Source organism: Peromyscus californicus, unplaced genomic scaffold (assembly GCF_007827085.1).
Source record: "Peromyscus californicus insignis strain IS unplaced genomic scaffold, ASM782708v3 Scaffold_10__1_contigs__length_136768540, whole genome shotgun sequence".
NCBI classification, from domain to species: Eukaryota; Metazoa; Chordata; class Mammalia; order Rodentia; family Cricetidae; genus Peromyscus; species Peromyscus californicus.
Window position 1 is genome coordinate 101,039,280 of NW_026294391.1, and position 15,384 is coordinate 101,054,663.

Here is a 15,384-nt window from a genome sequence, read left to right on the forward strand (position 1 = left end):
TTTACCGTCGTACCCGGAACTGCTTCCAAGATTTTTTTCTGGTTTGATAAACGCTGCAGGCTCCCGGACCCTAGGCATCCTAGACCTTTGGGGGCCGCGAGAGCGCCCCCTTGTTCCGCCCCTTGGCGGGTTCAGCTTCCACCACCATGGCTCCTGTTTCAGGCTCGCGTAGCCCTGAACGGGAGGCCTCTGGGGGAAAACGTCGCAGTTCGTCGAGGAGCCCTAAGCCCAGCAAATCTTCCCGCTCCCCGCGGGGTCGCCGCTCCCGCTCGCGCTCTTGTTCTCGTCTCTGTGACCGGAATGGGCTCAGCCATTCGCTCAGTGGCTTCAGCCAAAGCTCTCGAAATCAATCTTACCGCTCCCGCTCTCGATCGCGCTCTCGAGAGCGGCCCTCTGCGCAGCGGAGTGCCCCTTTTGCTTCTGCATCCTCGTCTGCCTATTATGGCGGCTACTCGCGCCCCTACGGGGGCGACAAGCCATGGCCAAGCCTGCTGGACAAGGAGAGAGAGGAGAGTCTGCGGCAGAAGTGAGTGAGATCGCCGCACCCTCTTGGACGAGTCCGCTTGTCTTTGAGTCCGGCTTGTCGTTCATTGTTTCTGTTTGTATTTCGCTTCCCACCCGCCTCGCACTTTTTTCATCCTTTTCTTCAATCAACCCCACGACCTTTTTATTTATCCTTTTCTAACTTATATTTTCATTCATCCCCAGACTCCTTCATAAAGTATCCCGTTTTTCCACCACCCACTTCCCCCCTCCTGTCTTTGCAGGCAGATATCGCTAAGAGCCTCAGCTCTATTGTATTTCCTTGGTTGCGTCATTATGCGTGAGCTTGTCTATTCTACACTGAACCGAACTTGTGGAAGTGGAGGTCCTATTTCATTGATCACAGAATTAGTAGTGCCTGCCTCTTGGGAGGCCTGCAACGGTTGCTTGTTGCATGAAGGAACAGACAAGTTTGAGATAACAGGATTTGTCAGTGGAAAAGTTTTGCGGGGAATTGGGAAGGATTGTAATTAAGGATCTGTATTGGATAGGAGGAAACCTTCCTCTATGCAAGATGATTAGATGAATGTAAAAAAAAAATGCTCTGCCAAGCTGTAGATGGGGCTACGTTAAGGAAGAGTTTTGTGAAGTGGTCCCAGCCATCTTGATCATGAAAAACAAACGCAGGAATGAGATCAGATCTCCTCTAATGGAGTTCTTATTTTAAAAGACCCACAGACCTGTAGTTGCAACAGCTGTGAGGCCCTGGAGGGAAGTCAGATCAGTGTCGTCTTCATTTACATAGCAAGTTTAAGGCCATCCTGGTATACATGAGACCATGTCTCAAAAAATAGTTAAATTAAAAAAAGCTGAGCATGATGGCTCACTCCTTTGATTCTAGCATTCAGAAAGCCGAGGCAGAATTGTCACAATTAGTTGGAGGCCAGCCTGAACTACCGAATAAATTTAAGGTCAGCCTGAGGGAAAGTGAGACTTTGAGAGAGAGGCTTATATTACTGCATTAGTTATCTAATATTTATGAAATTTATTATGTTTGTTAAACGTTATGTCTTAGGCATTGTACTAGGCTTTGTACCATGTGTTTAAAAGGGATAAAACTTTAAGCATTACAGGCATTGAGGGGCAAGTTAACTTTCCAACTGTTGAACTGTTTTCATGATTTTTTTTCTTCCAGCAGGGGAGGAAATAAAGTATGATTATAAAAAGGGCAGGCTTCACAATCACTCTGCTTGAGTTTGAAGGCTTTGTTTGTCGTGAAGCAGGGTAGTTTGGGGCAAGTTTGTTGACCTCTCTGATCTTCACTTCTTCACCATTAAAAAAGGAGAAGCCAGAGTTGTAACTCAGTGGAAGAGTGCTTGCCTAGCAAACCTGAGGCCCTGGTTGGATCAGTACTCCAGAAAGGCTTGAGGGAAATTAGTAACAAGGCTTTTAAGGTTGTAATAACTTCCATAAGTGCATGGAAACAGAAACAGTAAGACAGTTCTGAATTGTTAGAGACTTACCTATCCAATTTAAATTGTTCAGCATGGTATAGTACCCACAGAGTATGACAGTCGAAAAGCAAATGGTGAGCCATGAGTTTTGTGAGGTCATGTCTCTAATCCCAACATTTGAGAAAGGGTCAGAACCATCAGGAGTTGAAGGCTAGTTAGACCCTGCTACATGCGATCCAGTCTCAAAAAGAGGTGGAGAGGATTTACTGGAATGTTATACTTGCTATGATGAAATTTGCATTTGTACTTTTAGACGATACGAAGTTTATTGTTTCTATTAAACATTATGTCTTGGGCACAGTGCTAGGCTTTGTACTGAATGTTTAAAAATGAGAAATTTTAAAGCCTTACAGGAGCAACAGGTATGAGACTGTTTGTGTTCTTCATGATTGGGCAGGCATTTTCCCCCCAGCAGTTATAAACAGATGTATCCCTTTTTAAATTATCTTTTTAATCAAATAAAACACCCTCTAAGTCTGGCTCTGTGTAGTTACAAATACCTTTCCCCATGATTAAAGAAGTTAAAATAAAAGAAAATCAAGCCCATTATATTTCTTTTGTAATTGTTATGCTTTAAAAAAAAAACCTGTGAGTTTTAAGCCACTACACTTTAAGGAATAAAGAATTCAGGCTTCCCCCCTTCAAATAATTATTTTTATTTTATTTTTTTTTGAGGGGCAGTTGAGACAAGGTCTGTCTATAGCTGTGCTAGAACTTACTATGTAGACTAAGCTGGCCTCAAATAGAGAGAGAGAGAGACCTGCCTGTCTTTGCCTCCTAAGTGCTGGGACTGAGGCGATCAACCATACCTGGTGTTATTTTTATTATATTTTTAATTATGTGTATGCATGTATGTCTGTGTATGGATATGTACATGTGAGCATAGATGCCTTGGGAACCCAGAAGCATCAGATCTCCTGGAGCTGGAATTAAGGCAGCTGAGAGCCAACCGTCTTGGATGCTGGGAATCAAACTCCAGTCCTCTGCAGGAATAGTATGTGCTCTTAACCACTGGGCCATTTCTCCAGCCCAGAATTTGTATTATAAGTTTATGAGTAGTAGTAAATATTAAAGCAGAATTAGTCACATACGTAAAATGAAAAAAAAAGTGTTCTCCCCAAAGTAGAGAATGTACTCCTTCTCCAAAAAGGATCTAAAAGAAAAACTGGTAATAAACCTTAATAAGGACAGTTTTTGTCAAAGAAAATTTTTCTTCCTTTTCAGAATCCCCTTTATTTTCATTTCATGTTTATCTTCTTCACCAATTCCTAGGTTCCTGAAAACTGAAAGTTTGACCAAATCAAAAGATTTCCCTGCCTTTATAAATAAACATAAACAAATGAATTTATTTTTAAACGTAATACTTCCTTAGCCTGGCAGTGGTGGCGCACACCTTTAGTCCCAGTATTCGGGAGGCAGAGGCAGGCGTTCAAGGCCAGCCTGGTCTACAGAGTGAGATCCAGGGCAGGCTCCAAAGCTACACAGAGAAACCCTGTCTCGAAAAACCGAAAACTAAAACCCAAACCACTCCCCCCACAAAACCTTTCTGTTACACTTTACAGTTAAATGGGTAGTTATGCCACACATTCAGCAAAAAGGATGCCCTTGACAGTCTGTCTAACTGCCATTTCTGCCACTGCTACTGAGGCACTCCATAGTTTATGCAAGTTTATGATGCTATCAGAACATCAAATCCTACCTAATGAGTTTATATTTAAACCAAGTTTTTATTAATTTTTCAAACATATAGATAAATCCAGGTGTTCTTGTAGCCCCAGCTTCTTGGAAGGCTAGATCACTTGAGCCCAGGAGTTCAAGGCCAGCCTAGGCAACATGGTAAGATCCTGTCTCAAAGATATATGGGGAAAATAATACTAGAAGACTTGATTCCTGTTGAGTTTTATTATATGCTTAGGAAACAGTTCATCCATTGAATTATAATTTAAATATTTATCTCTTTCAGGAGATTAAGTGAAAGAGAGAGAATTGGAGAATTGGGAGCTCCTGAAGTTTGGGGACTTTCTCCAAAGAATCCTGAACCAGAGTAAGTGGGTTAAACATATTATTTTACAATGTTAATAGCATTTGTTTAAATCCTGGTCTGCAGTCAAAAAATTTTTAATTATATTTTCTCACATTTTATTTATTTGTACATGTATGTATGTGCACAGGTGGAGGTCAGAGGACAACTTGCAGGAGTCGGTTCTCTCCTTCCACCATGTGGGTCCCAGGGATTGAACTCAGGTCATCAGGCTTAGCAGCAAGCACCTTTACCTACTGATCCATCTCGCCAGCCCTACTGTCAAAATTTTTAAGTGAAGAGCTTCAAGTACTTATCAGATTTTTTTGATTTCTTATGATTTATGCTATTTTACCCTTTATATTAAAAAACATGGAACATGGGTAATGATTACAGATACTGCTAGTAGATTTTAGCACATTCATTGTTTGTGGGGGTTCGTTTTGTTTTGTATTGTAATACAGGCTATTTGGAACCCACTGTGTAACAACCAAGGCAGGACTTAAACTCACAGCAATCCTCCTGCCTTAGCCCCCTGAATGCTGGAATTACTTGCATAGATCACCATGCCCAGCTTAATTGCTGTCTTTAAATTATAACTCTTGAAGCACTAATTTCTTACTCAGAAAGATTCATTATATTTTATATTGTGTTTATATTATTTTTCATTTTTTTTTCAACTAACCCACTATCAGACTGCTAGGTGTTAGTATAAGTGATAAAATAGAGGTAATTTACTAAGAAAGAAGGCTCTTCTGAGGGTGGAAATGGGCTAGTGAGCTGGGAAAAGTAGACACTCAAAATCCTAAAAAAGTAGTGTGTGTGAGTGATTGTGTGCTGGGGGCCAGAATTTGAAGTCAAATTTTCTGTGATCTCTTGTCTACCTTTTAAAATTTACATTTCTCTCTCTCTCTCACTCACTCACTCACTCACTCACTCACTCACTCACTCACTCTGTCTTGTCTCTGTGTCTCCAAATGCTGGAATTACAGGTGAGTGCCAGCCCACCCATCATTTTTCTGTGGCTGCTGGGGATCTGAACTCAGGTCCTTGTGCTTGTGTGACAATCATTTGATCAACTGAGCCACCTCTCTGGCCCCTAAATTTAAAAAAAGTTCATAAGACATAACACTGTTTATTGCCCACAATGCATCCCCTTGTTCCCCTAAACAGTTTCATTTCTTCTTTCATTTTATACATACACACATGATTTTATGTGACTACATGAAATCCGAGAACCACAAAGTGTATAAAACATGAAGTTTGTATTCCTGAGACTGGCTTAATTTGCTCAATAGGATTATTTCCTATTGCATCCATTTTCCTGTACATGATGTAACCCAGTCTTCTTTTTGGCTGAAAATGTTTCTACTGTGCACATACACTACATCTTTAAGTCTATTCCTCTGTTGTTGATACCTAGTTTGACCCCATAACTGAGCTACTGTGAATAGTCTGCAGTTTATATTGCTGTGTGAGTGTCTCTGTGATGTGATGACTTGTAATCCTTCAGGCAGATGCCCAGGAGTGGTATGGCTAGATTCTGTGGAGGATCTAGTTTTGTGTTTTGAGAAACCTCCATATGATTTCCACAGAAGCTGAATTAGTTTACATTCCAACTGGCTGTATATAAGGGCTTCCTGGTCTCTACATCCTCAACAGCATTTGTACTTAGTTGCTTTCTTTTTTTTTGGTTTTTCGAGACAGGGTTTCTCTGTAGCTTTGGAGCCTGTCCTGGACTAGCTCTGTAGACCAGGCTGGCCTTGAACTCACAGAGATCCGCCTGGCTCTGCCTCCCGAGTGCTGGGATTACAGGCATGCACCACCGCTGCCTGGCATTAGTTGCTTTCTTAATGGCTGTCATACTGTCTGGGGTAGGATGGACTCTCAGTGTCTTTTTCATTTGCATTTCCCTGATGGATAGTGAAGTTGAACATTTTTTGTGTGTGTGTTTATTGACTATTTGTATTTTGTCTTTTGAGGAATGTCTGTTCATTTCATTAGCCCATGTATTTGTTTGTTTGTTTGTTTGTTTGAGACAGGGTTTCTCTGGGTAACCCTAGCTGTCCTGGAACTCACTCTGTAGACCAGTTTGGCCTCAAACTCACAGAGATCCGCCTGCCTCTGCCTTCCAGTGGTGGGATCCACCACCACCTAGCTTAGCCCATTTATTGTAGTGGTTTCTTTAGTTTTTTGTTTCCGTGTATATTCTTGGTATCCTCATCTGCCAGATGTAAGATTTTCTCCCATTCTTTAGGTGCTCTCTTCACTCAGTTGTTTTTCTTTGCTGTACAAGGTGTTTTAATCTCACAAGGTCCCATTTGTTGATCTGGGGATTTATTTAGTAAACAACTGGCATCCTATTTAGAAAGTTCTTGCTTATGCCTATCTTTTTTGAAAAAATATTTATTTTATTTTATAAGTGTTTTGCCTACATTGTGTGTAAGTGTACTGTATTCATGCCCTGGGCTTGCAGGGGTCAGAAGAGGGCATTAGATCCTGTGAAACTGGAGTTACAGATGGTTGTGGACTGCCATGTAGGTGGTGGAAATTGAGCCTGGGTTCTCTGCGAAGAGTAGCCAATGTACTAAACCACTGAGCCACCTCTTCATCCCATATGTTTATATCTTGATAGTTTTTCCCTCTTAAAATTTCAGAGTTTCAAGTGTACAGTAAGGTCACCAAGAATTTTTTAAATTAATATACTGCCATTTAAAAAGTGTTTCCTATATCTAATACTCTGAAGGTCGACTACTTTTTTATTCCACATTTATTTTCGTTTTAAATGTTAATGTTTTATGGGGGTGTCCACAGCACACAGGTGGGAATTGCTCCCTCCTTCCACATAATGGATTCAAAGGATCAAACTCAGGTCATCAGGCTTGACAGCAAGCACCTTTAACTTGCTGGCTCCATATTTTTCTTTTGTTTGTTTGTTTATGTTTTTGGTTTTGTGTAGCCCTGGCTGTCTTGGAACTCTCTTTGTAGACCAGGCTGTGCTTGAATTCAGATGCACCTGTGGGGATTAAGGGCATGAGCTACCCTGCCCAGCTCCACTCTTGGATTTTTTTGTTTGTTTGTTTGAGACAGTGTACTTAACAAGAAGCTTAGAATTTGTGTCAGGGTGATAAAGCAGTATTTCTGAAACTTGTTCCTATAGATACTTGAACTCATTTGTTGTTCGTTTTTGCTCTTTTGGGGGGCCCACCACCCAGCTCCCAAATAAATCACACATGGAGGCATATTCTTAATTATGAATGCTCGGCATTAGCTTGGCTTAGTTTCTAGCCAGCTTTCCTTAACTTAAATTTTCCCATCTACCTTTTGCCTCTGGGCTTTTCCCATTCTCTTACTTCTGTATTTTACTCTTACTGTGGCTTGCTGTGAGTGTAGCTGGGTGCCTGGCCCCTGAGGTCCTCCTCCTTCTCTGGCTGCTGCTTTTTCAATCCCTCTTCCTAGATTTCTCCTTCTATATATTCTCTCTGCCTGCCAGCCCCACCTATCCTTTCTCCTGCCTTGCTATTGGCCATTCAGATCTGTATTAAACCATCAGGTGTTTTAGACAGGCACAGTAACACAGCTTCACAGAGTTAAACAAATGCAACATCAACAAAAGTAACATACCTTAAAATAATATTCCCCACCACTCATTGAATGAGAATTAAAAGAAACCCTAAAAATATTTTGATAAATAATACATAAGTTATTTCATGTGTGATGTGGAGGCCCACAAATGTTCCCTAGTGAGATCTGGGCTTGCTTTACCCAGCAGTTAGAGGATTGCTTGACCATGTGTGTAGTTACCAGGTGATTGGAAGGGTCTGCACTTGGCTGTGCTAGGGGGAGGTTGTTTTGCTCCACCCCTTGGCATTCCTATAAAAGTCCCCTTAGAAGAGACAGAAGGGGGCTGGTGGATCTTGGTCCAGGCCCTCCCAAGGCTATCCCATATTTTTGTTTCTCTCCCCTCTATCTTTCTACCTAATATCTCTTATCCCTCTTTTTTCAAGAGTACCCTGGGAAAAAAGTGGGGGTGGGTTCCCCCACAGTATGATCTTTAAAACTTTAAAGGAAAGGATGATAGAATATGAGAACTTTCCTTGGGTACCATCAAAGTATTTTAATTTTTTAGAACCTTTCCTAAAGTATTAAAAAAAATTTATTTTAGATTTATTTACTAGTTTTGACAAGGTCTCACTATGTGGCCCTGGCTGGCCTACTCATTGTGTAGATCAGGCTGGATTTAAACTCACAGAAATCCACCTGCATCTGCCTCCTAAGTTTTGGGATTAAAGGTGTGTATCACCATGTCTATTTTTAATTATGTATATTGTGTGGGTTTCTATGGGTATGCACAGCTAGGTGTTAGTGTCCCCAGAGGCCAGGGACATCAGATTTCCTTGGAGCTAGAGTTATAAGTGATTGTGAGCCACCCAGCATGGGTGATGGGAATCAAACTCAGATCCTATGCAAGAGCACTGCACACTCTATTTGCTGAGCAGATAACAGCTGGTAGAGTGCTTATCTAGAATTCATAAGACCCTGGGTTTGATCTCTAGCACCAAATAAACCAGGCATGGTGGTACATGATTTATAATCTTAGGATTGAAGAGGTAAAGGCAGGGGCGTCAAAAGTGAAAGGCTGTCCTTAGCTACATAGAGAGTTCAACCCCAGCATGGGCTAGAGACCCTGTCTCAAAAGAAAATTATCCAGGCCAGTGAGATTTTTCAGCAGGTAAAGGTGCTTGGTGCCAACTCTGACAACTTCAGGCTGATCCATGGGACTCACAGTGGGTGGAAGGAGATAACCAAATCCTGAAAATTGTTCTTTGACCTCCACAGTAGTGTACATGCACGTGCACGCACGCATGCACACATACACACATACATGCTCTAAATAAACTAAATGAAAAAAATGTATTTAAACCCCCAAACAAAAACTTACTTTCAGAATTTATTTTGCAGATTCTGTAGTCTGTTAGGTTCTGGGGAGATGGGAGTTGTTCTAGTGTATATCCTTTACCTAATTAGAATAAAATTCTGGAGCTAGGATATCTCTCAGTGATAAAGCAAAATTGCCTAACATTTTTGAGGCCTAGGTTTGATCCCCATAGCCAAAAAATAATAATAAAATCATGAACTCTTCTGTCAGTCTCCATGTTTGCCTTTTCTTGATCTTTCCTTATGTTTTCTATTTCTCAACTTTTGTGAGTTTCTTCTGAAAATATAAATCTTGCACATTGCTTTTTTAACAGTACTGTGTAAACTCTAAGGCATTATGTAAATATAAGTCATTTTTTTTATTATGACGACAGTAGACTCCTGAATATACTCTTGTCTTTGGGGGCTAGAGAGAGGGTTCAGTGGTTAAAGGCACTGGCTATTCATCTGGGGAACCTGAGTTTGATCCACAGCACCCACATAGCAAATTCCAGAGGATCCGATACGTTCTCTGGCCTCTGTGGGCACCAGGCACAGTCATATGTGTAGGCTAAATGCCTATATACATAAGATAGTAATAATAACAACAACAATATTAGTAATAATTTTAAATGCTGTCTTTGAAGGTTCCTTAGGCAATGAGTGCTGTTAATTGAAATTTAAAAAAAAATTTTTTTTTAAGATTTATTATTTATGATGTATACAGTGTTCTGCCTGCACACCAGAAGAGGGCACCAGATCTCATTACAGATGGTTGTCAGCCACCATGTAGTTGCTGGGAATTGAACTCAGGACCTTTGGAAGAGCAGCGAGTGCTCTTAACCTCTGAGCCATCTCTCCAGCCCAAACTGAAAAATTTTAAGTGCATATTTTAATGCTTTATGTAGATATTTCTTACAACTGTTTTCTGTAATTCAGCTCTGATGAACATACACCAGTAGAGGATGAAGAGCCAAAGAAAAGCACTACTTCAGCATCTAGTTCAGAAGGTAATTTTGTAAAATAAAGAATTTATTAAGTCATAAATTTGAAAAGTATGTTTATAAATAATTGGACGTTAGACCTGCTTTTACTCAGGATACCAAAGTTCTTTTCAGTATTTCAAATATAGTAATGTTCGGGAATACTTCTGTAGAAGTTAATTTTTTATTTGTACTTAACAACAGATGAGAAGAAGAAGAAAAGGAAATCTAGTCATTCAAAAGAAAGATCCAAGAAAAAGAGAAAGAAAAAGTCATCTAAAAGAAAACATAAGAAGTATTCTGAAGATAGTGACAGTGACTCTGAATCTGACACAGACTCCAGTGGTGAGAAAGCCATGTCATTCTGCAAACCCTAGAATGCGTTTTAACTGTTAAAAATGTTATGTGTGTGCGTGTTTTGTCTGCAAGCATGTCTGTGCACCGTGTGTATTCCCTCTGCCTGTGCAGGCCAGAAGAGGGCATCAGATCCCCTGGCACAGGAGTTACAGACAGTTGTGACCACCAGGTGGTTGCTGGGAATCAAATTCAGTCCTCTGAAAGAGCAGCCAGTGCTCTTAACTGCTGAGCCGTCTCTCCAGCCACTCAGCTTTTCTTTTCTGCAGTTACGGATGTGTCACTTGGTACAGCAGGCCCTCTGCCTCCAGAGCCTGTCACTCCCTGCATCCACCTGGGCTTACACAGTGCAGCAATGGACATGCGCTACTTTTATAATAAACTGATTTCAAAAAACAACTAGTTACCACTTCCAGGTCAACCATTCCTTAATTATCTTCCCAAATCAGTTATGTTTTTAATTACACTTTTATTCATTTATTTTGTGCATATGTGTATATGTATGTGGATGTGCACACCACAGTATATGTGTGGAAGTCAGAGAGTAACTTTGAGGAGTTGAAATTTCTCTTCTTCCACCATGTGGGTCCTGGGGAATTGAACTCAGGTCTTCAAGCCCAGCAATAAGCACCCTTACCAACTGAGTCGTCTTGCCAATGCCTGTCTGGCAGGTTTCAAGACTCCTCTGTATCCTCACGCACCCCATGCTTTTCTCTCTTAGTCCAGATTATGCTCATTCCATTACCATCTCCCCTCCATTCCACTGAGATTCTGGAAAGCATTCTTCTCCTCTGCCACATGCACACAGAGTTGTTTCTTTTTGGTTTTGTTTTTCTCACTGTGAAACTTTAACAATTCCCAGGAAAGTAAAGGGAACAATGTAATTATTATTATTATTAGCTTTTGTAAGCATTTTGACGTTTAAAATATGTGGGTGGGAGAAGTTGCTGAGCTATTCAGAGTAAGTTATCATTCCTTGACTAAATATTTCTATATGTACCTCTTTGAAATAGGATGTTTTCCTACTTAACCAATGCCATTAACTCAATGAATAAATTAATAGTGATTCCCGATATTACTAATACTTAGTGTGACTTTAGTTTTTTTACATTCATTTGTTTATTGTATGTGTGTGTGTGTATGAGTGTGTGTGCACTCATACATGCCACAGCCAGTGTGTAGAGATCAGAGGACAATTTATAGAAATCAGTTCTCTTCTTCTACCATGTGGTTCTGGGGCTCCAGTTCACGTCATCAGGTTTGACAGTAAGCATTTCACTCACTGAACCATCTTGCTGGTCCATGACTTTAATTTCTTCGATTCTTGCCCCTAGTATAATTCCTGGCAAGTTTCAGTAAATGTTAGAATGAATAAATTTCTCTGTAACAACAAATGAATATTTGCAACAATACAGTATTTATCTGTTAAAATATTGGGATTTTGAACTTCAAATTTTTTTTCAATAATAATGTGCTTTAATTTTCAGATGAAGATACAAAAAGAAGAGCAAAGAAAGCTAAGAAAAAGGAAAAGAAGAGGAAACGGAGAACGTCAGTTTTTCTTTACTTTTTTTTTAATGAAAAAACTTAAAATGTATAATGGTCCCCATATATATATATACCCAGTCTGACCAATTATGGGTAGTCTCTATCACCCTCCAGTTATTTTGGTACTAATGAAAGTTATCATTCCCTCCATAAATAATTCAGTAATTTAGTAGCTTTCTCTAAAAGGTATTCCTTAAAAAAATATAGTAACTTTTATTGTGCTTACAAATTTAACAGTTGCTGGGCAGTGGTGGTGCATGCCTTTAATCCCAGCACTCAGGAGGCAGAGGTAGGCTGATCTCTGTGAGTTTGAGGCCAGCCTGGGCTACAGAGCGAGTTCCAGGACAGCCAGGGCTACACAGAGAAACCCTGTCTTGAGAAACCAAAAAAGAAGTTAACTATCAATTCTCTGTAGTTTTTTTCCTACAGTTTATTCATATCAGAATGCTAATACTGTCCCTAAATTATAGTGGTTATTTGGAGTGATTTAGCATGTTTTTCTGTCTTCTCTATTTCCTGGAGAGTTGGGTGTGTCTCTTGAGTTTGGCAAGGTTCAAATTGGAACTTTGGCCAGGAATACTTCTAGGTGGTGCTGTGTACACTATCAGTAGGCAACTAATGTCTTGTCTCTTTTTGCCATATTAGCAAACACTGCTGGTCTTTGTCAAGATTCAGTATGTCATTGAGATTGAACAGTGGTAGTTTACTTTGAATGCTGCTATTTAAACATTTTTGCTATATTTTAACCCATTATACTGAAAATATTTATTAATGCTTACACTGGTGAGAACTTGTTTTTGTTTTGTGGGTTTTTTGCTTTTTTTGTTTTGTGGGATTTTTTTTGTATTTGGGCTTGTTCTATGTTTTTTTTAAAAAGATGCATCTGTGTCTGTGACATGTACATCTACAGGTACCTGGAGAGGCCAGAAAAGGGCATCAGATCCTCTGGAGCTGGACTTACAGGTGGTTATGAGCTACCTGATATGGGTGCTGGGATATGAACTATAGTTCTCTGGAAGAGCAGCAAGCACTGGTAACTGCTGAACCATTTCTTTAACCCCTGTATGTTTGTTTTTTGAGACAGGGTCATATATATCCCAGGCTGGCGTCAGGCTCACTAGATAGTATAGGATGGCTTTGAACTCCCGATTCTCCTGCCTCCAGCTCCCAAGTGCTAGGATTACATGTAGCTAGTCGTTTTCTGTCCTGCCAGCCAGCTCCCAAATCACAACACGGAGACTTCTTATTAATTGTGAAAGCTCAGCTGATAGCTTAGGCTTATTTCTAACTAGATCTTATAACTTAAATTAATCCAATTCTATTCATCTACATGTTGCTACATGACCTGTGGCTTTTACCTCTTGTCCTGTGTGTTTTGCTCCCTTTGCATCCAGCTGGCGACTCACCTTCTCAGTGTTTTCTCTGCCCTGAAAATCCTGCCTAGCTATTGGCCCTTTAGCTTTTTATTAAACCAATCCAAGTGACACTTCTTTACAGTGTACAAAAAGATTATTCCACATTTCCTCCTTTTTGTCTAAATAAAAAGGAAAGGTTTTAACTTTAACATAATAAAACTGTGCACAATAAGAACAATTATCAGGTAAGAATTAGTCCAGTCCATTTGTATTTGGCATATTTGGGGAAAATACTCCATTGTTTATTCTATCTTGATGAGTTCAAAGCTCTGTACCTAATTTACTTTCTATCATAACTAAGGAAAACTACAACTATAACTACCTGGCTACCAACTCCATCAAAGACCCCAGAAGGATATAATATTACCTAAGTAAACAGGAAGTGCAGTGTAAGCCACTTCCAAACATATAGAAATGACAGAGAAAGCTGTTTGCCTAGACAGTCACCCAAGGTTCCTCTGCAATGTTGGGGCATCCATCTTTGGCCTATGGCCTAGAATATCTGACAGACATTTTTATGAAGCAGGGATTTTGAAAGACTGTTGCACTAGGCTTGGCAAAGTTCAGCAGTCACTTTCCTGTGTGTCCTATAAATTGCCTGGCAGACTTTTCTATGAAGCAGGAAATTATTTTGGCAAAGTTTGACAGTCTTTTTCCTTTGTGTCCTGCTTGTCCAGTTTGTATAGCATACAGTCAAGACAAGAGCAGTTTCTCATCTAAATGGTTAGTTTTGCCACATTGAAAGCAAACTCCATATGGAGTTTCTTCAATGCCCATCATCTTTTCTGAAGTAAATTTTTGCTGCAGTAACACATGTATCTCATTGTCATGAAAAGCCCTATGTTAACAAAACATTTTAAATGCCATATTTTTTTATTAAATTTTTTATTTTTTAATTTATTTTAGATACCAACCACAGTTTCCCCTCCCTCCTCACCTCCCGTTTTCTCCCCCCACCTCCCTTCTATCCTCTCCCTAGTCACTCTTCCTCTGTCTCCATTCAGAAAGGGTAAGGTCTCCCATGGGAGTCAACAAAGCATGGGAGTCAACAAAGCATGGGAATCAACAAAGCATGGCACATCAAGTTGAGGCAGGACCAAGTCATATCCCCCACCCCCCAACTCCTGCTGCATCAAGGCTGAAGGCTGAGTGAGGTATCCCACCATAGGAAATAGGTTCCAAAAAGCTAGCTTATGTGCCAGGGATAGGTCCTAGTCTCACTGCCAGGAGCCCCACAAACAGACCAAGCCACACAACTGTCACCTACATGCAGAGGGTCTAGGTTGGTCCCATGCAGAAATGCCGTATTCTTTAGTCTTTGAAGTGTTTGAAGACCTTCTGTCTGTCTAAAATATATCTCTGTTTGACCTTGAAAATATACCTAACATGACTGCTTGCTATAGGTGACTACTAACCTATATTTATTATTCTAAATATTTTATAATAATAACTTTCAAGGACTAGAAATTTACATTACATTGTTAAATGAGCTGCATAGGTACAATACCTTAAACAAGAGTAGAAATGTATGTATAGTATGTTCTAATAAAAATAACCTTCAATTTGTATCAATATACAAAAATCCATACCAATGTAAAATATTTGAGACTAGTGGTTGATTGTTTTTTTTTTTTTAGTTTGAAAGTAGATATAGTAATCTATCCTTTTATCATATCATTTCTATATCCCCCTTTTTCCTTTTAAAAAGAGGTCTCTGAATCTAATCTTCTTTGTTTGGCTTTCTCTCTGACCATGATCAATAACAACTTGTAACCAACCCCCCCTAAACAATGACAAACATCCATAATCCACCTCATGGCCCAGAACCACCCACCCTCATCTCTTGGGATTGTGAGTGTTGTGTTTTCTAGACTGCTTTTTGCTAACATCTTTGGAGGGCCCTGAGAAAATTAGAGTAATGATCAAGTCCTGGCTAGAATTGTCTGTGAGGCTGGACCATCTCATCTAGCAGCCTTGAAGCTGTTCTGGATGCAGAACTCTGAGGAAATTACTACAGAGGTACTCTGAAAGGCTAGATCACCTGGGCCACTCATTTTCGTTGGTGTCTGTTCTTGCTCTGAAAACACATAAATATTCAAAGGTAACAGACATATCTACATTAACACAAGTATGGACTGTGTGTTGTATAG

General features: G+C 40.0%; 1 protein-coding gene across 1 annotated transcript in view; it reads left to right on the top strand.

Moving 5' to 3' along the window:
• Positions 1-15,384, top strand: part of Nkap (NFKB activating protein) — a 26,002-nt gene continuing 10,618 nt past the window's right edge. The window contains exons 1-5 of the mRNA XM_052738196.1: positions 1-526; positions 3,961-4,041; positions 9,874-9,944; positions 10,122-10,262; positions 11,759-11,822. Of these exons, the coding sequence (XP_052594156.1) occupies positions 147-526; positions 3,961-4,041; positions 9,874-9,944; positions 10,122-10,262; positions 11,759-11,822 (737 nt within the window). The 5' untranslated portion in view covers positions 1-146. The remainder of the gene's footprint in view (positions 527-3,960; positions 4,042-9,873; positions 9,945-10,121; positions 10,263-11,758; positions 11,823-15,384) is intronic.